The following is a 24,987-nucleotide window of genomic DNA, read 5'->3' on the forward strand; positions in this document are numbered from 1 at the left end:
AGACCGCCGTCATATAGCTGGAATGTTGCTGAGTGTGGCGTAAAACAACAAATCAAACCAAACCCATCATCATTTCATCCAAAAGAACTTCAGTCTCTTGGTGAACAACCGAGAAGATCAGGGTCTTGAGCAACAAATGCTAACGGGAGCGGGAGGTCAGGCTTGCTGACTTGGTTGACACATATCATCGCATCCAAGTTGTGTAGATCGATGCTCATGCTGTTGATCACTGGATAGTCTGGTCCAGACTCGATTATTAAAAGACCGCCGTCATATAGCTGGAATGTTGCTGAGTGTGGCGTAAAACAACAAATCAAACCAAACCCATCATCATTTCATCCCAAAGAACTTCAGTCTCTTGGTGAACAACCGTTGGGATCAGGGTCTTGAGCAACAAATGCTAACGGGAGCGGGAGGTCAGGCTTGCTGACCTGCTTGACACATGCTATCGTACCTCAACTGCGTGACTCTGTACTCATAATATCAATCACTGGACAGTCTGGTTCAGACTCGATTATTTACTGACCGTCGTCATATATTTGGAATATTACTGGGTGCGGCGAAGCAACAAACAGCACCACTCTTTAATATATTTCAAAGAAATTATTATTGTCAAACCCTGACCACGATTTATGAAGTTGTATGTTAGTGATGGGAATCAACACTTGCTCAGTTGCGTCAGCAATAACCGGTGTTGTTGGACATGACTGTCGTGACTGTCGACTTAAGCGCCATTTGCAATTATGAACCTGTCTTGATACTCGAGGACAATCAACTGAGGATTACGGGATAATATGTACCACTGCTACGACATATTCGAGATATGGCACACGAATATATAATGATAAAGAAATCTGACATCGAATGTGCAATAATTTACTCAACAAAACATGTCTCTTTGTTTAATAATAATATATTTTCAAGAAAATCCCATTCAAGCTCTGGCATCTAGTAGTCAATAAGCTCATACCCACGCTTGTCGTCAATAAGTTACTGTAGTATTCATCATATTTTTATTTACATGCCATGTTTCCCATGGTTACCAAAATATGGCCATGTTTTCAGAACAACAAATATTCGATGCATGTGTGGAATTATATTTTTAATGAATGTTATGGCATGTTCCTGAATTGAATGATTATACAATAAATATTAATGACTCACTCGTATACGAGTCTTTGACGACAACAAATTCTTGGAATTATTTCAGGGCCACATGTTATTCATGCTGTAAGATTTATGGCTATGCATTACTTTGCTGATTGGCCAAAGAAGCTGACATATTGCGCTAGAAAATTACAATATAGATTTAAAAAAATACAATTTAAAAACTGATCGTATAAAAGCCGTTACTTTTCGCAAAATCCCTCGTTTCCGTCAGAGACTACCGCTGTTTACAACCACGATTTCGTCAGGCTTGTGAGCATTCCATTATAAAACACCATTGCCTTTAAAATTGATTGGCTTCAGTGTGACAATTTCAACATGTTTTTTTGTGTAAAGAGCGAGTTAAGATTGTCAGTATCGACACAATCAAGGCACAAGTGTCAATTTGCTACCTTCGTGAAGACTCCGGAGCTGGATAGGCAGTCGATCGATTTACAGTAATCACAATCGCTGATAAAAGCTTCGGCGACGCAAACGGAAATCATAAAGTGACTGGTTGATCTCACGGTTTTAACAGTCAACTAGCCAAATAACCAACAATCGCAGTTTCTTATGCTTTCGTTCCCGCGAAGGAGGCACCTTCTAACCTCTATTTATTTCCCGTGGATAAGATCGTATGCAGTTAAGCACAAAACAGTTCGAAGCAGATTAAGAATGGCTGGAGCTGCGTTCGTTAGGGGCTTAATCACAAATCACGCCGGCAGCAATCACGGCATTTCTCGTCCGGATTCGTGTTACAACGACCATCTGACATTACATGCCCTAAGGGAGGAAATGTCAATAGGACAATATGTTGAAAACACATGCCATTGTGATTAATCACACACAGGCTTAAATTGATGATTGGTGTGGGTTATTTGTAACAAATGCGGACAAAGCCAACAGCACGATCAGCTGCTGAATCAATAAGTTATCATTAATCATTGTGGGATGCAGATTGTGTTTGTACACGCGCTTGAGGTAACAAAACAAATACTAAATCAAAACCAAATATATAAATGGGACAAAAGACAAGTATAACCACGAATTATTCCATGCATGTGATAGAAACGACATATTAATAGTTGTCTTGCTGTGACTTTGATTGAATCTGAACATGTTTAATGCGATCTGGTACTCGTTGGACCATTAATGCAAATACTGGTCGCTATTCAAAACTCAATATCTATACTTAGTTGGCATGTTAACAAGAGATACACGTTTGATGATTTGTATTAGTGTTTATGTAAGACCAGCGGGACAGTTCCAGTATGCAATTGACATGCTTCAGTGAAACACGAGTGTTGTCATGCGTGATGCTACTGCAGAGAAATAGAGCTGTGACTAAAGCGTACAATGATTCAAGCCTTTACCTGGGATATTGCTACAGGCGGCGTAAAACCATACTCATTCACCGATAAGCATATATGATACAAATATTATCCAAAACAGAAAAGGTGGGTAGCCTAGTAGCTAAAGCGTTTGCTAGTCACACCAGTGACTAGGGTTCGATACCACACATGGGTACAATGATTCATGACTTTTCCTGAAATATTGCTCAGCGGCGTAAAGCCATACTCATTCACCGATAAGCATGAATGATACATATATTAACCTAAACAGAAAATATGTGTATATGCTAGCTCGGTGTGACATATCGAGCTGTTAATGTGCATCTAATGAAAGAGTGAATATCATTTTGTGCCGCAACAATGATATTCCATACATTATGGAAAAGAGCAAAATAATATATACTCCCATTTTTACAGTTGCCAAAATGAAGAAAACCTAATTCGTTGTCCGATGGTGAGTATTTTATACGGGCGTCGTAGCAGAGGTTGGGACCTTAGGTTGGCAATGTCTCGGCAACTAGACGCAGCCTAGTTACGTTTTGGTAATGTTTGTAATTTGGGGTTCATGTTTAGAAATGAAATATTAAAACAGGTTATTTCACGGCGATGGGTGACACCAGGAACTCAGAAATGAGCACCGATCAACAGGAGTCAAACTTGAAATGACAAACAATCCACTGAGTTGGATCACTGATACATTTTCGTCGACCATAGTCCTATCCATCCGCACGGTTAGATGATATCCAAAGGACCCACAAGCTGTTAACTTTCCTATATGTGCACCGTAAACACTGAGTGACATTGTCGAGTGGCATATAGGAGATTCTAGTATGTCACCCAGCGATAAGGTGTTACAACAACAACTAAACTACGCTGAGCAGATTAAATACTCGTGAATAATTACTCACACACATGCTCCTCGATAAGTAACCTTTACACTTTACATCCACTGGGAATATAGAAATACCGTCGAAAGTAGTCTGAGAATGATCCATTACTAATGAAGCTCAGGCAAATAATATGTCAACAGGCCATTAAGCCCAACGTAGCACAAGACAAATAAATAATTCACAACAACCTGCTGTTTCTAAACAAGCAATAAATATTCTCACCGACTGTAATGAACAGATAACCGGTTGATGGTCTGGCCTATACATCCTTATCTTGGAACTAATTATGATGCTTAATTAACAGGTGGTGTCCTCTTGGGAAACGAATGTTTACGAACGTTGGTAAAATATACATACTTTATCTACATTACAAGAAACACACGTTGCTGAATTACAGATCATTTGCTCTTGTCGTGATCCCTATCTCATAGAAATATCACATGAAGAACAGTTACTGTTTCCATCCAACTGCATCTATGCCACATTCACACACTTCTCCAAGCCTCGTTTATGCACTAATACATCACAGTGATCTACCAAATGAAAAATGGTTTGTGACCTGGACGCAGATTTTCTTCCAGTTTCTATAATCCCTTTAAACTTTACTACCACCCGCTTGCTTGATGTATACATAAATGTGAAGTAATTTGATGCAGGTGTGTTTGAAGCTGAGTGATGAGGCAACTAAATGCAATTGGATAAGAATCTTCTTGCATCGATTACGTTGAATGTTCCCATCGTGAACGGTTGACCACAGTCTACTTGAGGAACGTGGCTTCTGAGAAATCACTCTTCTGATCTATTCAAGAGACCAAGACGGTGATGTTTTTAGGCGGTTGGGTTGAAGACAGGATCGTTAAAGAAGTTATGGAGTACAGTGTTGGGACACATCAAAGACGGCCTGAAACTGGATGAGTCTGCAAGACATGGATGGAACGAGTTTACATTCAATAAGGACCGAACCATCGTTTTAAAATCAATGTGGAATCATCAAAAGTGAATGCTTCAGAAGAATATTGGACACGTGAAATTTGTTGGATTCAAGTGGGTTGTTACCACAAAGTGGGAAAATCCCATTCAATGCGATTTCGGTTGTTGTTGAATAGTCTCCGTACGTCGGCCAGAGACATGGGCAGAGACCATGTTGATACTTCCTCAATAATATCTAAATTTTATGTTCTCAGTTTGGAACTTTCAGGAAAATTTTATCTATTTTCTTAATTACTTGCGACGAGTAAACCCTTGTAATACCGGTGAAAACAGCATAAAACATGAGAGTTACGCTCGGGGGTAAAACGTTATGTGTGTCAGAAACGACCTTTCTTGCATTAACGTTAAAAGATGTACATGAAGGTGCAAAGGGTCAACTTGACCCAGGTCGGCATGACCTTTATGCTGTATATAACACATGGCATACGAGCACTCGTGCGTAAAAAAAGATGTTACCTCTGATGCATTAATGGTGTTTTCGTAAGTTGTATAAGCAAAATACGACAACAGAAGGTAAACTTGAATATAAACTTCGGGGATGTTGTTAACTTTACCAGTAAAACAAACTATCAAGATTGAAACAGCAGTGATGGACGAGCTCGTCATGGGGAAACATCTTCATATTCAGATATATTGTTTTTTGTTATCTTAAGCAGAGTGGTTTTAATGTCAGCGGTGGGCGTTAACGTTATCGAACTGTATAATGGCTCATATATGTATGTATGACCAACGTATTGTAACCGGTGGGAACCATGCATGTTCAATATTGATTGTGTTTCAAGTACATTTCTATGTCAGTTTAAAACATCCTTTAATGGACGAGAAACACTACTCATCCTTAAATGCCGTTAACAACACAGACCTTTGAAGGGTAAGTATTGGAATAGAGATGGCTCATAGAAATATTGCGCATGCGTTAACCGAAACCATGAAAACGTACCTGTTCAGAACAAGGACATTAAAAGCGTAGAAAGAATTATTAAAGGTTAAACCCTTATTATCATGATGTAGTTCTTGAATCAATTGTCTTTAGAGTGTGTGCACTTTAACACATTCATAGCCGTCTGTAATGCACTTAACACACAACCTGAACACCGTGTCACTAATGTACAGGCTAAAGTGAACGTTTGGACCTTTGACATTAACTTTGACATCAAGCTGCAATCTGTAGCCACTCGGATCATGTTTAAATGTGCTCTTTGCAGAAGAAAAAACGTTATCACTTCATGAACTTTATAATGGAATAGCTTGTTGCTAGCCGCCTGAACATTCTTTTGTGTACAACCAGTCTACAAAATACACTCCAAATCAAACTCGAAGACACCTTGAAAAACCAATAACTCCTAAAAATACACTCCAAAATTCAAGGTAGAGCCACCTTGGAAAACCAATCACTCCAAATCAAAGCTAGAACCCACCTTGGAAAACCAATCAATCGAAATCAAATCTAGAACCCACCTTGGAAAACCAATCAATCGAAATCAAATCTAGAACCCACCTTGGAAACCAATCAATCGAAATCAAATCTAGAACCCACCTTTGAAAACAATCATCAATCCAAATCAAAGGTAGATTTCAAACTAGAACCCACCTTGGAAAAAATCAATCAATCCTAGAAATCAAAGCATTAGAATACCCCTTGAAAAATCAATCACTCGAAATCAAATCTAGAACCAACCTTGGAAAATCAATCACTCAAAATTCAAGGTAGAACCCACCTTGGAAAACCAATCACTCCAAATCAAAGCTAGAACCCACCTTGAAAACCAATCACTCCAAATCAAAGCTAGAACCCACCTTGAAAAAAACCATTTAAAATGTACCGCTACTTGATAACGCTACAGAATGATCGTGGGGCGTTTTGACAGTACAGGATAATAATCTCCACAAACTCTTAGAACCAAACATGTAATATAGATATCGAATGCCCCATGTTATTTAATCGGACTGGTGTAAGTGAACAGTTTTTGCTTATGAGCGCTTGTCATCGTATCCTTGCGCCCTGGGTGGCTGTTCATGCTATCAACCACGAGGATATCGTGTGGGATCACATAAAGGTTGCTGTGACATACCTCCTATTCCTGATAGTTGAACAAACATTCCCCACCTGCCTTATCTGCGCTTACATTCCCATAGGTGTATTTTAGGGGATCGTACTTGTGTACACAGTAAACATTCAGCTACATGAATAGATGTATGTTCAACATAAGTACACATATACATATCTCTGACTTTAGTGAGTTTGGGGGAGTGTGACTGGAAAGGTTTCAACTACAACATGGGGAAGGATGCACAGATATATGTTGACGACCTTCATATATTTTACATAACTCTAACATAAATACCTAATACACTCTTATATTTGCTCAAGTTGTGTTCCATCATCATCAACGTCCTCATCGTCGCCATCAACACTAGCATGATTCCAATTCTTCTTACCCACACCATTATCATTATTTACTGATTACAATATGAGGGTGGGGGTGATGCTGGCACGGTCAGACTGGTTAGACTCATCATCAGCTCCATGCCCTGTACACGCAGTCCAGACAGCGAAGCTGAATTCTCCCAGGAAGCACAAGAAACAACAGCATTTCGGAGAATAAGTAGATTTCTCAACACTGTAGCCTTCTGTATTACCCAGTGTGTCAGAAGGGTTGTGATCGTGGGTACTACCGTATCTGTGATAATTCATATGTCGGAAATAGTTACCATATCACTGAATGTTATAACTTAAATACAGTCTTATATGTTTATTAACTCAACCAAGATGAATATTCTTAAAGGTGTACACGATTTGAAAAAGCAAAAGATTTCAATGTTCATATTTATATTTTTTCTGATCGCTGATAAGACAATGAATTCCAGTCTGCAAATCTGTTTTACGCTGGCACCGCTTACTAAAGTCTTACTTTGCTGACCTTTGTTACAATCCTATTATTCAGGACTTGTAACATGTCTAGATCAGCATTTTTGTTCATTATTACCGGAGCGGTATAAACATTTTGCTTGCTTACAAACCGTGTTTCTTTCGGAAAAATAAAGAGACAGAGAATCATACAAGAGAACAAGGTCCAGTTTGTTGGCATGGGTTGTATAAGGGCTTTGTTGAAAGATTTTTATAACTATCAGTTTCCATGACACCTCTACATATTATGGGTCATCAATGAATGAACCTGTGAGTCAAAACCACAGGCATGGCGAAAACGATCATCATCATCATCATCATCATCATCATCATCTTCATCGTCGTCGTCGTCGTCTCGTCGTCAGTTTCATCATCATCATCGTCGTTGTTGTCGTCATCATCATCACAATCGTCGTCGTCATCGTCATAGTCGCAGGTGTTTTGGGGACGCGACAAATATAAACGACCCACTAACAAGGCAGTTTTCCCCGCGAGACAGTCCAACAACAAGATTGACCCGGAAACAGACGTAGTGCGGTAAATCCGGATGAGCTGTCCTCACAAGAGGATTCCGTGTCCTTCTGGAGACACGAGGAATCCCTCATCATCGTCCAAGCCGCTTTGAAAACCATTTGGGCCAGTGATGAGTTCACGTGAGCTGTGTCGGAAACACTGTTCAAATCCTATCTCCTGTCTTTGATGTTGTGGACAACGAACGCTAACATGAGATTAATGTGAAATATTGATGAGGGACATACATCAAGAACAAAATAGATTACCTACGGAGGATGTAGACATACTTAGAGGTAATACCAGGGGACGAAAAAGTGCACTCAACGTTGGATTTTATATTTGTCACCAGGGCACCTAATTTGTATCCAACGACATTCAAGTCAGGGCATCTAAATCCGATGGAGAACTTCATTAAAGATGCATTATGACTCTAACGAAGTTTGTTCTGCGACTACTTCGAGTAAATCTATCGCTAGTAGATAATTAGTGTGCGTTACTACTTCCTGTATGCGTTACACGTACGTAAGAGCTACAAAAAGTGTTCTTATAGAGAGGTTATTAGTGGATAGATATACTTTCGACGGCACATCACGTCATAATATCTTTAAATATTTGGCGGAGAAGTATTTCTGTGTGGGCACGAGCAAGGAGCGACGAACAGATGGGTGCATATTCTCCATCAGACAGCAACATCTCCCAGGGGACACCGTCGTTGCAACAAACTGCGTGTGCGTGACGGAGTTAATTAGAGGCTTGGGTTGCAGAACTTGTGTAAATATAAGATTATGGCATGCCCATTCCACGTCTTTCCTGACATGAAAAGCGTCGTAAGATATTGAGGAAAATAAAACGCGAGCAAAGGCATGAGTGTTTTAACTAACTGCACGCAAATGCTGTTTTTGTTATCATGGAAGGGGTTAAGTGTTATTTGAAAAAATGTTTTTGTGATTATATTTGACATTTCTTCAGGGAAATTTACAGGGCTTTAAATGGTCATGACTTAAACACTTTAAGAAGTCGTTAAATCCCACAATATTCTCCTAGATCGTATAATCCTATCATCAGGGGAAACCGAGAGGGTGTGCCAATGAGCAAGTCAGCCAGCGAGTTGGTGATCCAGCAGACCAGTAGGCAATTTAGCTTGTTGGCCATTTAGTCGGAGCGCCAGTGTGCTTGTGAGCTTGTAATTAAGTCAGCTAGTGAGTCAGTAGGCGAGTAGTCAAGAGAGCCAGTGTGCCAGTGAGCAACTAATCCAGTATGTGAACCAGAAAGTCTTGGACCCAGTAGACCAGTAACTTCTTAAGCCACTATGTCAGGGAGTAGATGAACAAGTAACTAAGCAAGTGAGATTTTGAGCCAGTAGGCCAGTAAGCGAGTGATTCAGTAAGCCAAAAGGCCAGAGAGCCAGTAAGCCAGTACGTGAGTGGGTGACAAATTTTCAGCTCATGTGACTCTACTGCTGATTGTGTGTCAGAGTGCCTCAACGGCATGAGGCTCAGTCATTCATTAAACAACCTTTTTTGTCCAATGCCTACCGGGGAAACATCCGGAACATTGTGAACTTAAAAATATTCAATTATATGTTTGTTTGTGTATCGAACTTCATCTATATGAAGACGGCCTGTAAATACATGTAGTCTGGATAAGAGTATCATTGTCATCGATCCACGCAACTGGGATACGAGATCATGTATTAACCAAAACAGAGAGCCTGACCACTCGGTCCATCGCCTATTACTATAAGTATAGCTTCCAAGAGCCGAGACTCAACCACATTGAGTAAATCGAACAGGTAGCCTTCTGAGCAATTGGATGGCATGGACTTGATTCCTTCACGACATGAATGATAAATTAAATCTAGTTTTGTAGCCCTGTCTTCTGAGAAACACATTGGCTCACCAAAATTCAACAGTGGCAGTTTAGGTTCTGATTGTATTAATTCAGCATATAATGCGTAACTGTATGTTCAGTATATTCCGGAGAACTCCGAGATGGACTTCGTGTATATAGTCATCCAACAACCCCATTAAGTCAACAAAAACACAACACACCCAACACTTAATTCAACAGTATCTGGATACAGTTGCTATTGTGTGAGTCCAATTACATCGTCGGAACCTCCACACAATATTTGGCACCTGTTCAGCATGTGCTTTGCATCTTGGGCCCTATCCTTCAGCACGTCGTATCCACGGTTACATCAATTAGCACCTCCCCCCATCCTTCTCGCGGGTGTACCCAGTAGAACAAAGGAACACACATCCGGGTTTTACTTCTTGTGAAAGATGGGGACAGGAAACGCCAGTGACAGAAGAAGAGAGTGTAACTCGAGACGGGAATGTTAACGCTCGTCATGTAAGTGAAGTGCACTTTTTTAAGAAGCACGATTGGCCTCGAGGACTTCAAATGGATGGTGTGTATGAGCTGTAATTGCATTTGATACATCACTGTATTTTCTATGTCACCCTGTTCGGCACGAGGTAATGTAGGGCAATAGGTAACTTTGTTCAAAACATACACTGAAAGTAAGATCTCAATAAATACGTAACGCCTTGTTCAAGATAAAGGGGCGGTGGGGTATCCTTGTGGTTAAAGCGTCCGATCGTCACGCCGAGGACCCGGGTTCGATTCCCCACATGGGTACAATGTGTGAAGGTCATTTCTGGTGTGCCCCCACCATGATATTCCTGGAATATTGCTAAAAGTGGCCAAAAACTTATACTCCATCACTCCAAGACATGCAACACCTTGGACGATAACAGACTACTTCTGTGTTGGTTGTTTAAGGTCGAAGTATCATAATCCTGTCTTCCAAACGAGGGGTTTAAATAATGACAACGTACTACATCGTAAAACTGCCATATCATTTACTGATTGTTGTTTCGCGATGCACTTCGCCAACGTATACGAATGCCATGTTACTCACCCCGGATATTGTACTTTACCCCTACACACGTATATGATCTCAGATCTCAGGCGCTCTTTGGCACACAAAACGATAAAATGATATATTCTTCTTTTGATGTTACCAGAAGCATCTGTCCACCTCCACAAGAGTTAGTGAGTTTAGTTTTACGCCGCACTCAGCACTATTCCAGCTATATGGCGGCGGTCTGTAAATAAACGAGTCTGTCCTTCCACGAGATCCGACACGCACCTTTTGGGGCGAGTTAGAGAAAGGGTGCTTTTAGGTCCATATGATCTGCATAATGTTCGACTTACACAAACAATCAGGTGTGTTCATTTGAAAGAGAGCATGACCTTCTTCATTTCAACAATTTTCACTGCATACATGTAGGTAAGGATGAAATGTGTGAACACTTTTAAAACTTGTTTTGTGGAGGTGATTTCCAATATTTAATCAATACCTAAAATGACCTAACATGATTTTAAAATGACACGTGGATGAAATCAATAGAGACCAATGCCATGAAAATCGTATTAGACAAGGATTTCACTTTAAGATCGACAATTGGCATGTTTCACTCATTTTTGCGATACATATATATTTGGCCATACAAAAATCTGAAACTTACAAGTAAAACAAAACAAGTAAAAAGATAACAGTCAGCCACCTGGATATATTCTGGGTGACAAAAACATGGTAATTGTACTACCTCGCGACCGCCCTTCATCAAATAATGGCGATAAAAATAACACAAAAAAGTTAATAGAAGAAGGTTCGGAGCCAGCCTGGATAAATACATGCCTTCGGGAAGCGTGGCCTTAAAGGCATATATTGTGTTCTTTTAAAAAGCTTTAACACCTGCCCTCAAAATACATTTCATTGCTCTATCACTGAACATAGCACACACAGAAGCGAGAAAGGACGACGAGTTACTGTGAACACTTAACCTCAGGAGGAAGTCCTCTCGGGTTAAAAAGGACATAATGTGTGCTGCCAATGACGGACTAAGTGCTCCAAATGTTGGTAAAATAGCGTTGCTGAAACTTCTGCTTGACATTAACAATGTCAGTATCACACCTGGTTTCATTTATTCTTATGGTATTACATGAGCCAAATGAACCACACTGAATATAATGAAATATTCATAACATACTAACAGTCTACCAAGGTATCTCATGCAAGGTGGATGTAGTGCCAGCGTACCAGCCTCCTCCCAACACCTGGCTTGAATTGGCCTTTACTAAATGAGCACTTAGTGAGAATACGTTCATGGCCCCGCGTTGCCCCATTGGGACACGGGTCGATAAATGTCTGGTGAAGTTAGTCATGCAGATGAGCCTGTGTAGAGAGGACCAGTAAGAAGAACAGCATGGTTCCTGACTCCTGCTTGTCCTGGTAAATTAACCCTGCTTGATGCAACTGTTTGCATTTATAACCATATTATTTCATCTAACGTTGGGAAGTGAGCTGTCAAAAACCAGTATTTACATCGAATCAAATAACAGCAGGAAAAAAGAGATTACTATTTTAGAAGCTGTTACCCATCATCAAAGGATAACTAATGGATGCAATGTAAATATATCGTTCAATCGATCTTTCTCAATCTATATTTTGTATAATGAGTATGGTTTCTTTGCATACATCACAAGGGAGATTCAATAACAATGTAAGAATATCATAACAGTTACAGGCAAAAGGTCGCTGATGTTTGGTTTTGTGTTGCTGTAATCCTTTACTTCATATGATCCCAATTAAACCCTATCACACTACGTGTTTGTCATCAATATTCTTCCATCGATCGTGTCTTCCTAACGCATGCTATTTGCTCACCCAATACCAAACCTGATTACAACTTGATTCTTCACGCTATCCAGGTTTCTTGACCCTTGCAAGAAACAATATTCATATATGTTTGGCGTTATTGATTACTCCAGCTCAAACCCAAGTCCCAACCAAGGTTGTTATGACTCATAAGAGTCCGGTCTCTATGCGCTTATTCAGAATTATGACTGTTTCTTAAAAGGTTATATAAAGAAAACACGCTTCGTAAGAGCACTGATTTCAATTACAATATCATCAAAGTCCATCGATTGAACCACTTCCTTAGCGGTAAGCCTTGTCGCTGTGCCTTGAGGCGAAACTATTAACGTCTATGCCTTAACCCTAGGCATTACAGAAATGCGTTTCATGTTAATTAGTGACAATATCTGTCTTTCTGTCTTACGTTTATGACCGTGCGTTGACGGACGTCTCGCATGAAAGCATACACCTGTATCTCTTACCGCTTTCATGTGCTTGCTTCGATAGAATATTTTGGGTATTTTTTAAGTTAAGATTTATATACATTTCCTCATAAATCTTAATATTGTCTACGTACATGCACACTTTTATGCAGTGTTTCGTGCAGTAGGCACATTAGATTAATGACATCAACTGATACACGCTTTAAAGGTTAGTTACATCGTAACCTGTATGTGCAATGCAGCAAAATTCCTTTACCTACTATCAATAAAGCCGATAATGCCTCCACAAAATGGCAATATCAGGTTGCTTGCCGTAGAAACGATGACGTCACAATGACGTCATATAAATTGGATTCAGTGCTATGAAAGTCTCATGACGTTACCAATTTTGTCGATAGGACATGATATTGGCTATTTTCAGAATGATGATCAAGAGAAACTTGAGTGAAATTTTGTAGTCCCACCCCTCATAATTTCATAACTATTGATCCGCGAATATCTGGGTTGGAATTGATCTTCAGCATCCCAAGTTTGTAAAAGGCGACATGCTTGCTGACTCGGTTGATGCATGTCAAAAGCGTAGATGTCTGTTCATAATGTTATCACTTTATTGTCTGGTCCAAGTCTCCGCCATAGAGCTGCAATACATGTTTTTGTAGGCGTTACTGTAAAACTAAGACGGTTTGACTTTTTTCGTGGCGCTTATTTCCAAATTCGCACTTTGAAGATTCTAATGAAAATATACATCTCAGGTTTCCAGTTATTTCCAGTTATTCGTGACTTTAAGCATGTCAGATGAGCATCTCCCGTTCCTTCCACTGGTATTTCATGACGGTATACGATACGACATTTCAGTCTGTTATATAAGCTGGTATTGATGTAAAGTAGCCTGATGTCAGCATTGATTTACATCAGACTGGCGCATTTGTACGTGATGGAAACTAGGGTACCGTATAATCAGGAAAATGTATTATGTAGCATCAGACGTAACAGACACTACGATTAGTTAAAGAGAACGTTTATTTCCTAAAGCCAGACTGCACCCAACAGAAAACCAGCTGTTGTAATTTGTGGGAACAATCTCGAGCCTCCTCATGGAATTCATATCATGGATGTGTCTTAATCACTGTAACATGTAGTATACCTGGAATTCGGTTAAGAATTCGGTTAAAAAAACCAACATTAGCCCAAGTTAGTTTGCATTCAAATCATATGATACAAAACATGCATCAGAGCATGCTATTGTTTGGGGACATGTCCGGTGAATTCAAGATTAAACCATGTTATAATCAAACACTCATCTGATTACATGGTTAAAGTGTTCACTTTAATTATATATTTCTTGTCACATAATGTGATAGTTCAGATTAACATAAAAACAAATCCAGTTTAAACCATAGACTCTGTTTGTACATCTAAATTCAATTGTCTTTGAGCAGTGTAATGCATTCCAACGCAAAGTTAATAACGGATTCTGTAACGTCATTCTGCTGTTCATTTCTACAAGATCTAATACATTACTTCATCTGCACATGTCTGATTATGAAAGGACAATATCAATTTCCCGTTCTATCTATCATTCTGTCTCGGAAAATGGGATAAAATGCATTTCTAATTGGAACCGATTATGCAAAGAGCAGATGTTTGCTTCAGGGTCATTGCAAGAGATAAATCTATTGAGATACAATCAAATGCAAGAAGGTCGTCTGGAGTGGAGACGATTCGTCTTACTGGACAGCATTAAGAACTCCAGAGCGGGGGTTCTCCATCCTCCACAAAAAATCCTGGAAACATTTATCGGATTGAAATTCCTAAACGTGCAGACACTATAGAATATTGAGTTTCCCCTTGCCTTGTCAGAGGCTTAAAAAAGAATATGCTAAGCATGGATCCTAAAGCGGTTCCGATGCACGCAATAGTTTGTCAAGTTGGAATTCATCCAGTTCTGGAAGTGTCACAGTCATGAAAAATGCAAATAACGATATTTTTGCTTACATAATGTGTGTAAATATAATATGCAAGTTGTACATAATGGCGTTTTAATAAGTCTTATCTCATCCATCAAAAGTGATATTTGGAACTGTTTTCTCTACAATATTGGCGAAACGTCAATTGTTTTCCGTACAACACTACGTCATTTTAAGAGCAAAAAATGTTATTGCAGTTACATGATGTGGTTTCGAATATGTGTCTCGACAGAAAGATTTAATATTCCTCAGGCTACAATTGAGGAATTCGATTATTTCTCTTTATAATACGTTCATATTATATATTATTTTAACAGTTTTCCCACGGGCGTGCTTCTTTATAAAGTTTACAGATCAGCGTATTCTAATGTTGTTAATTGCTGTTGTTAGGACACAACAGTAATACCAGCAACATTTTCAAATTTTCCATACTGAAGCCTATGAATAGGTAGGTACTGAAGGTTGTTTCAGGTGGAAGATTTTGAAGCCCGGATAACTGTTTTCGATTATCATCCAATACGTTATCGACGACAGAAATAGTTGGAGTGAGTGAGTTGGGATTTGACGCCACACAAATCAGTATTCCGTTTATATCAGCTGTGGGGTGGAGGGGGTGGTGGGGGATTAGCTATATACCACCTATAAGGTCATCATGAGCTTTCATCTCTCTCAATATTCGTAAACTGAATAAAATATACATTATTTTTTTAGCTTAATAAGAAATATAATAATTTTACTCTTTAAGTTTTTCTTTAACAATCAGTAAGCATATATAGATCCTTTGGATACTTCAACACTTCAGGACTGCAGGGATTCGAAATCTAATAGATTAAATAACCTGCCAGTTAGGTGGTCTAAACATAGATCACAATTATCCTTACAATAATTGTTTTTGAACGTTTTTACTTCTTGAAAGAACATTTCTTGTAACGACGCGCTTGGTATGTAAGTGGGTTTCCTGTCTGTGGAAGTCAATTAGTTGTGTTGTGTCACTGTTCCGTCTGAACATGCATAGTTCCCTCTACAGCATCTGCTGACTGGAGATTCAGCAGTATTGTATTATCTGCATCCTCAAATGTCCCCTGTGTGACCAGCATCCTTGTAATAGAAACCAAGCCAGCGCTTCTGTGTGCCAGGACAATACACGCATAACACAATGCCATCGGGAAGAGGCATGACACTATGCTTCAAAGCAATGCCATCTGTGTTCGAGAACACACAACTGGCTTCCATTACCTTACCACTACGGAGCACTCACGATGGTTTGTTTTGTGTTTACGAACATTCCAGTCACAGAACGATACCTGTGCCTTATCCTTGGGTCTTATCCTCCTCCTCCCAGTGAGTGAGTATGGTTTTACGCCGCTTTAGCAATATTCCAGCAATATCACGGCTGGGGACACTAGAAATGGGCTTTACACATTGTACCCATATGGGGAATCGAACCCAGGTCTTCAGGGTGACGAGCAAACGCTTTAACGCCTTGGCTATCCCACCGCCCCCTTATCCTTCGGGAAAGAAAGGTATGAGTGCATAGAACATTTCTTATCTTCATGATAATGCACAGAAAAGCACACGACCTGGCGACTTAGTACAATTTGTTTGATTCTGTGAAACAGTGACACTGTTGTCCTTATTCAGTATATTCAGTGGCCGTATGTGATGCTTTGATAGTTGCGCGCTTACTCTCGTCGTCATGGTATTTTGTCTACACGTTAAGAACATAAAAATACGACACCGTTTTGAAAGAACGGTCATTAATTAGGGATTCGCAAACTTCAACATGACAGGACAAATACAAAAATGGGAAAAAATCTAAGAATCAGTGTTTTTAAAAGAAAACCTGCTCTATAGACTCGAGTGAATCTTTACACTAGTAACGCAAGAACGCGATTCTAAATTCTATGGAAAGAAAGGGAATATTTTATTCCATTTTCTACAAGGATATCTGATATCAGCATCATGCACGACCTACAATAGAAACGCCGGAAATAGCTTCACCAGCTTCCTATCGGATATCCTGGTGCCTTGATAAAAGTACTGGAATTGCTCATAGCACCTTTTTAATTCCTAATGATCGTGAACACAAACCTATCAAATAAACGTGGACGTTTCGTACAACTCGCTGGCTTACCGACGAGGTTCATACCATACATAGTGTATGCTTTGGAAAAAGGAGCATTTCTTAACTGCATGATATGTTTTGTGTGGCTATATTTTATTAAACTGATACCCGAGGTTCAGCGCTTGGGTGTTTGTCGTATCTGATTTCTATAATGCTGCCATAAGCTGTATCCTAGGAGTAGGTAGGTTTCTTAGTGTGTGGAACATAGTCTTATACGTACAATGCATGCTAAGGGTATATTACTCTTGTCAAGGTCTGCAGAGGTATTCACAAGAAATACAACAATCTGGTTAATTATGATTAATTATTAAATATCATTTGATGTATTATTAATGAGGTAAGATACTCTGCTCCCATGATCAGTGTTCGGTTTGTTTGTCTGTTGTGTAACACCGAACTCAGCAATATTCCAGCTATATGGCGGGGGTCTGTAAATAATCGAGTCTGGACCAGACAATCCAGTGATCAACAGTATGAGCATCGATCTACGCAATGGGATACCATGCCAGACCACCCGATCCCGTTAGTCGAATCTTACGACGAGCATCGGTTACTGAAGACCAATTCTAACCTGGATCTTCACAGCTCTCAGATTCGTCGAAAATAATGTGAGGGCAATGTTTCTCGTCAGTAATCAAAATAATGGTATCAGTTTCATCCTTTCATAATTAACCAAACCAAATGATAAATCCACCACGATGAAGTCCGTGTTATTTATCCCCTGAGCTGTCAAGGGATATTTCTACACTGGCGTTCCCCAATGGGGAATATATTAGATTAATTAGTGAGGGGGCATTGTGGTCGTGGTGCGAATCTGATCAAAGACATTTATTACAGATTACTAGTGATTTTATAATTTGTATTCCAATTTACGACAAAACGGCGTATAACGAACATGCCTATGGGGTAATTAGAAATGTCGTAATTAACTGACAATGGTAAATCTATAACATTCTACCAATCTGTCATGACGAAACACGTTCAATCTGGTTTTATACTCCACAGAGCAGACAAATGTGTGAATCAATAATGCATTTACCAAATATACGTTTAAACCGCATTTTATCCGCACCATTAATCAAGCTTGCTTCTGTTATGATATTCTATTAATATCATATTCAAAAGTATTGACTGATAAGTCAGTACTGTGCCCAAAGTGGCCAGTATCTATCTACATGTAACAGCTTCGTTGACACTGATGTCGTTGTGTTGAAAAGTCTTATTTGTAGAAAGGTCGATCTGAAGTGCAAAGCTGTAGTAGTCGGCATGAGAACGCACATAAAGCCATCTGGCCAACAAGATAACCACCTGTTGTTAGTGAGCCACGACGGTGGCAATTCGTACCTCAGCAAGGTACACCTGTAATGCATTACACTTACATTGCTGCGTCTCCATGTTCTGGCATAAGCTGCTGTGGGATGTATTTCAGTGTCAGGATTATGAATGTTGGATTTGGAACAAAGACGTATTTGTTCTGTTCTTGTCCACATCCGGACCAAAAAACCGTGATGCTCAGTTATGAAGCATACTTGTGTCAGAGATGGATTATAATAGTTATATCACTTTCACGCGTTAAGTCTTAACTTCAGTGTTATTTATGGGTAACACTGTCTTGAAGGCCATGGATTTGTGAATGTCACGTTGTTATGTAAAGAAAAACTAGATTAAGCATGAGTCATGACTTTTTAAAATTTATATAAAAATAGGATAAGAATTCCAAGAAACAGGACTTTTTTTAAATGCCCATAGAATATAAATATATATTTGCAGTTCGGATTCAATTTGGTATTATTTTAAGGGATTTTTATATGAAGTTGCGTTATCAATCTTCACTACAGAATGAACATCCCGCAATTATTCATGATCCCTTTTAGTTTGGTCATATTTAGACAAATGAGCCCCAAATGAAATACCGTAATATACTAATGCAGTTCGATATATCAGTATATAACATTCAATGGATTATTCCCATGCATTTTGCATTCTGTTGCTTATTATGGACTATCCTTTGCTATGCTTGCTTACTTTTCTCAGCTTGACTGGTTTTAACTTTATCTTCAATAAACAATATGTACTGATAAGCAACTGTCTAATGGATCAACATTCTCTAAAAATAACATACGTGATGTTATAAACCTCTCCAGGTTGCCTAATGTGATCCTAAATTATGACGCTATAAATATTTACTTTGTCACTGAATACCAAGTGTGTTAGTCGAGTGTTGCCGGAGGCTCTTAGCGGTGTGTAGTTTCTTGTAATGCTAGCTGTTATCAAATGTTTATTTTTTGTATATCAACATATAAATGTAATCCACTTTATCACTTCATATCACTAGCACTGACATATTACGACACACCTTAAGGTGTATTGTAAACCACCTGTAGAGTTACCGTTAACCTACTGTAGAGCATTTGACTAATGTAAACAAAACAGACTACCACGTGTTCTGCACTGCACTGCACTAACACTCTTGTTGGGAGGATTGTGTTATCCCTGTGTGATAAGTGGCAATTTGAGTGTTGTAAGGACCCCCAGGCTTTTAAAACAATAGATATGCTCAATCATGTTGTTTAGGTATAATCCACGGTTTATGTGTTAATTACATACATGTATAGTCTACTCTGTCACAAAAAGCAACGTGATACGTGATTGCATTAAAAACATTTGTTGACATCAGCTGATAGTATTAGGAAGCTGTACGAATCTGCAGATACATATCTAAACACGACATGCATGTAATATCATTCAGATAGTGAGCAATAAGAGGTAGCTTGAGTTCTTTCATACTTCATAGGAAGAACTCGAGGCAAATCGGCTAGAGCCGCCGACGGCTGGTAAAAACCTGGTCGATACACCATTCAGTGAATAGCGAAAACCGTACATAAGCGACGGACAACTGTCACAATGTATCGACAGATAGAAATAAAGAATGCCTACCGTTGGAGCTTGCACAGGTCTTTGAGCAAAGCTTGTATTGCTAATACCGCTCCCTTAGGTTTGCTCCTCTCGCCGCGACGCATACTCCAATCCGCAGACTAAGAACAACTTTCGTATTCCAGTAGTGCTTAAAGCGACTGACTGACTTCACGTGAGTACAAGACCGTGTACAGTGTGGCTGAGGCAACAGTGGCGGTTGTGTCCGTCCGTCCCGCTAGTCAAGCGAGGAGGCGATGAGGCGAGCGAGGGAAATAGGTCACAAGCCGACGGTCTTGCTACCCGTCAATTACTTCACTCCAACTCGGCACGAGTTGCTATGTCAGTCTGGATGTGTCAGACCTTCCGAGGAACTTGTCTAATTGCCAATCAGGACATTGCTCAGGTTCGATCTCGGCTGAAGCGATAGCTAACAGAGTCGAGTTGCTACGGAGTTGGGAGGCAATTTCCGCGTCGCTGGCCCTTTCTCGTATTTATCATGTTTATGTATGGAGATGATTGCCCAACTGTTCCCAAATATAACCGAGTGTGTTGCGTCTCCTGTCAAATGACCAGTCACTGACCCACGACTGCCGCCTTGTGTACAACCATTGGATGCGAGAGCGTCTTGTCAATGGGCGAGATTTACATCACGCGAACAGTGCCACAGGGTATCGTCTTTGATATGACCACATCCTCTTTGCAGCCACTAAGTGGACACATCCGGAAATAGATTGCAATTTTTTCAACGCATAAATACTACTGGAGATGAGCCCCCTGAATACGATTTATCGACAAACAGCTATCGACAAACAGTCATCGACAGCGGCGCTTGGAGCATGTTGTGTAGGGCGATAAAGATCCTTACTCACAGTTCACTCTATCATATTTCAGGGACTCCGATGGGTCCTAATTGTCCGGAGGAGTCCCACTGGTTAAGGTGAAGGCACTTGAAGTAGCTAGTCGGTTATGAGAACAAACACGCGGACACGGCGTCTTGTGGGTCCCTTATACTCGTGGCAGTTGGGGAAGGGGGCATAGAAGCCATAAAGTACGATAGATCGTGGTAGTCAAAGAGTTGTAGTTCCCTTGGGGTACCGATGTGGAGTGCCTCTGACATTATCCTTGTCAACTTCAGACGGCCAGACTGATTTGATCTATGGAGATATTGCTGCTATTTTACTCTTCAAGTTCCCCAAGTCGGCAATATCTATACACATGAAGTCAAACCAACAACCATAGGGTTCTGGAGTGTCCAAGGGAGGCAACTCTGCAAGCTAATTGCGGCGCCTTGGACGACTGCTGTTGTTCGTGCCCCCTCTATGTTAAGTTAGTTTACACGCCCACCAGTTGACTATCACCTTTCAATTGGGTGCTCGGACACTTTGAGTAATATGAACTGAACTGTATCAGGGTTTCTCAGTGTAATGCAAACCTTGACACATACCACTTGGATGATACGTAAAAACACGGACACAGCATCAGGGCAAAGTTGTTTATTAAATAACATATGGCGAAACATAACGTCACAATTGATGCCTGGTGTTTCAGAATATAAAACATGAAATAACATCTACCATTTTGTCACATCCAAACATTCATTAACCTAATTAATGGTGAATATGTTACTTCTTGCCATATAGCGATAATTCTGATAGTTGACAGGTGAACTTGAAAGAATACTCCAGGAAAATGTAACTGATCGTGCCACTCTGGTTTTAAATATAACAGCAAGTCAGCTACACTTTTTTTATAATCAGATAAACGTAAAGGTCGGCTGCAGTAAAGACTTGACAGTCAGCATATACGTCGAAGTGAAGTGAAAATCTATCAAGCTGTATAAATGTTTTATAGAGGAACATCGTTTATTTCCATATTTACATTGATACTGATGCACATTATTCAAGCTTCAGAAATAGCAGTTAAATTCACATGCTTTAACAACGGCGATGGTGCTGCCTCAAATTTACTATTGACCTACGAAAACCTTAGCAGTAACGTAACGCTTTGAGGAACAGGGCCCAGCGTAACGTGCGTTTATGATGTCTATCCGTAGATATCAATGAGTGAGTTATGCTTTTCGCCCGCTTTCAGCAATTTTCTGGCAATACCACGACTTGGAACACATTGTACCTAGGTGAAGAATGGAACCTGGGTCTTCGCTGTGACTAGAGCGAACGTTTTAATCACTAGGCTAGCATTGTCACCGAAGGTGTATTGATCACCGCTGTGAGATTTGGGCAAAATTGACGGCAGTATACATGTTCACAAGCAATAGTTTCATCACCATAAACGTCGTCCTCCCAATGTGTATGATCCGTTTGAGTAGATGTATAGACCAATGTCCCAACGGTACTATATGTTGCTTCACAATTTGTACAAACGTGAAATAAATAATTTATAGAACAGGCAAACGATTACACTTGTTTTCATTTTTAGGAGAACTGAGTTTGTCACCTTGAACCATCAGCAGAAGCAGCACCGCCACCACCAGCACCACCTCCAACAGCACCACCACCACCTGCACCACCACCATCTCCACCTCCAACAGCAACAGCACCACAACCACCACCTGCACCACCACCACCATCTCCACTTCTAGCAGCACCGGCACAACCTGCACCACCACCACCACCATATCCATCTCCAACAGCACCACCACCACCACCACCTGCACCATCTCCACCACCATCTCCACCTCCTCCAACAGCACAACCACCACCACCACCACCTGCACAACCACCACCATCTCCACCTCCAGAACCACCAACACCATCAGCACCACCAATACTACCAGTACCACCACCAACACCAGTACCAGTACCACCACCAGCACCACCACAACCACCATCTCCACCACCTGCACCACCACAACCACCATCTCCACCACCTCCAACAGCACAACCACCACCGGCACCACCACAACCACCATCTCCACCACCTCCAACAGCACAACCACCACCTGCACCTGCACCACCACCACCATCTCCACCTCCAGAACCACCAACACCATCAGCACCACCAATACTACCAGTACCAGTACCACCACCAGCACCAGTACTACCACCAGCACCACCACCATCACGACCACCACCGCCACCGCCAGTACCAGCACCACCAGCAGTACCAGCACCACCACCACGAGCAGTACCAGCACCACCACCACCAGTACCAGCAGCAGTACCACCACCACCGCCAACACCAGCAACAACGAAGCATCAGGACTATCATGACTCTGCTATGATGCAGTGGTTTTCCTCACACTTGTCCTTGATCTCTAATTCAGCACGTGGGAAAAAACGTGACTAGACAAAAGACTGATGAAGTGGTCTGACTTTGTACCCTGCCTTGATGTAATGCTATTGCTACCATCTAGGAATTCACCACCTGAATCCCGTGATACAGCCTACATCCCTGTTACTGCCAATACAAGCCAGGTTAAGGTGACTTCAATGCTGGAATGCAACTTAAAACCAATACTGCCCTTCAAATGCTTTCATAGGTAATAAAATGGGACTGTGAGTGATGATTGTAACAACAGCACAACAACTGCAATGCAAGGTTTACATAATGTGAACAAAACGAGACTAGCAGTTCTCATGCGCAACTTGCATGGGTTATTTTGACAGTTTTAGAGCCAGATCCAGAACACTTCGCTGGGGATTTTAATTTTATGCTTCACATGAACCGCTCGGCAACTTTCAGTCTGTAGATACGAATACTCTGTTGTATTCGCAGAAGCATTTCAGTTTTCACATTCTATTGTTCTCTTTTAATGTTTTTCGCAGGAGCATAACACCCTATACATACAGTTGCTGGGTACACACGCAAACAGTGACACTGAAGGTCGTGGAACTCAGCAGCGAATGAGACAAACAGTTGGCAATGATGGAGAATAACGGATGTGTAGGATCAATGCTTGATGCTTAAAATACCATGCCTCATCAGGACAGAATGTTATGATTGAAAAGTCAGTCACAGGAGGCTATTGTCGTTTTCTGGATATCCTATCTTTAAAGTAAGCAACCTTCATTAGGTGTACATTGCTTGGGGTTCCTGTGTAACAGTCTGTAACAAACGTTAATAGCAGGATGTCTATACAAGAAGAGTCGGATATCGTGAAGTGTATTTAACTAAAAATGGAAGTAAACATCCTTGTCACTGTGTCTCATAGAATCATAGACATGTCTCAGTTTTCTCCCATACGCCGTGATATTAAATATTTATAACATTAACAGAAATATTGTTCTACTAAACTCCTTACTAAACTCGCTCGTCATTTTCAATTAGAATCTGTAAGATAACCGTGAAATCCGTACGCAAAAGAATTCAGTGTCAAACCAATATATACAAGAACTGTGATTGTATTTTGAAATTAACTAGGTTTAGAAATCGATAGAAATCATTGCAAACAAATATGATACCAGTGCACATTCGACTGGCACTACACAATTCAACATTGCAACTAAATGGAAGTATTAAATGCAATAATAGTAGCAACAGCGGATAAATCAGTGACAATATATGTTAATTAACAAGTGGCGACAGTAATCAAGCATCCGAAATAGGCCTAGGTTGGATAGACGAAAATGTACCTTTCACACTCCGTCTCTCATGTATTTGTCCACTTATATTGTCTACCTACCTTCTGGAAAGTCCCATATCATAATGGATTTGTCTGAAAATGATCTAGAAAACTGCAGACTGACACCTAGAGTATCAAATATAGTAACTTCCATCACACTGCTAACAATAGATAGAAAACCATCTGTGATAACTAATTATTGTTAAAACACACTATTATCACTCGGTCCTGAATCGTGCAACATTCATAATTTACATAGATGGGAATTCATCGTGAAAGTTTGTGGGTCTAATGTGACTGGTACACCTACGTTGTGTTGAGCAAGACATCATTAATGCTTTACTGAAAAGGGATATAGTGAAAATTCGGAGAATAGTACCGAAATCATTTCTTACGAAATGTAATAATTATAAAATCTCTAGCTACATCAATGCAAATATTATAATA

At 40.2% G+C, this 24,987-nt stretch overlaps 1 protein-coding gene across 1 annotated transcript in view; it reads right to left on the reverse strand.

Moving 5' to 3' along the window:
• Window positions 1–20,161, reverse strand: part of LOC124256936 (CUGBP Elav-like family member 2) — a 230,882-nt gene extending 210,721 nt beyond the window's left edge. Inside the window, 1 exon segment of the mRNA XM_046690901.1 lies at window positions 19,980–20,161. Coding sequence (XP_046546857.1) covers window positions 19,980–20,062 — 83 coding nt within the window. The 5' untranslated portion in view covers window positions 20,063–20,161.
• Between the last annotated feature and the right edge of the window lie 4,826 nt (window positions 20,162–24,987).

The sequence above is a fragment of the Haliotis rubra genome, unplaced genomic scaffold (assembly GCF_003918875.1).
Source record: "Haliotis rubra isolate DU_JTF1 unplaced genomic scaffold, ASM391887v1 Scf644, whole genome shotgun sequence".
In the NCBI taxonomy this organism is placed as follows: domain Eukaryota; kingdom Metazoa; phylum Mollusca; class Gastropoda; order Lepetellida; family Haliotidae; genus Haliotis; species Haliotis rubra.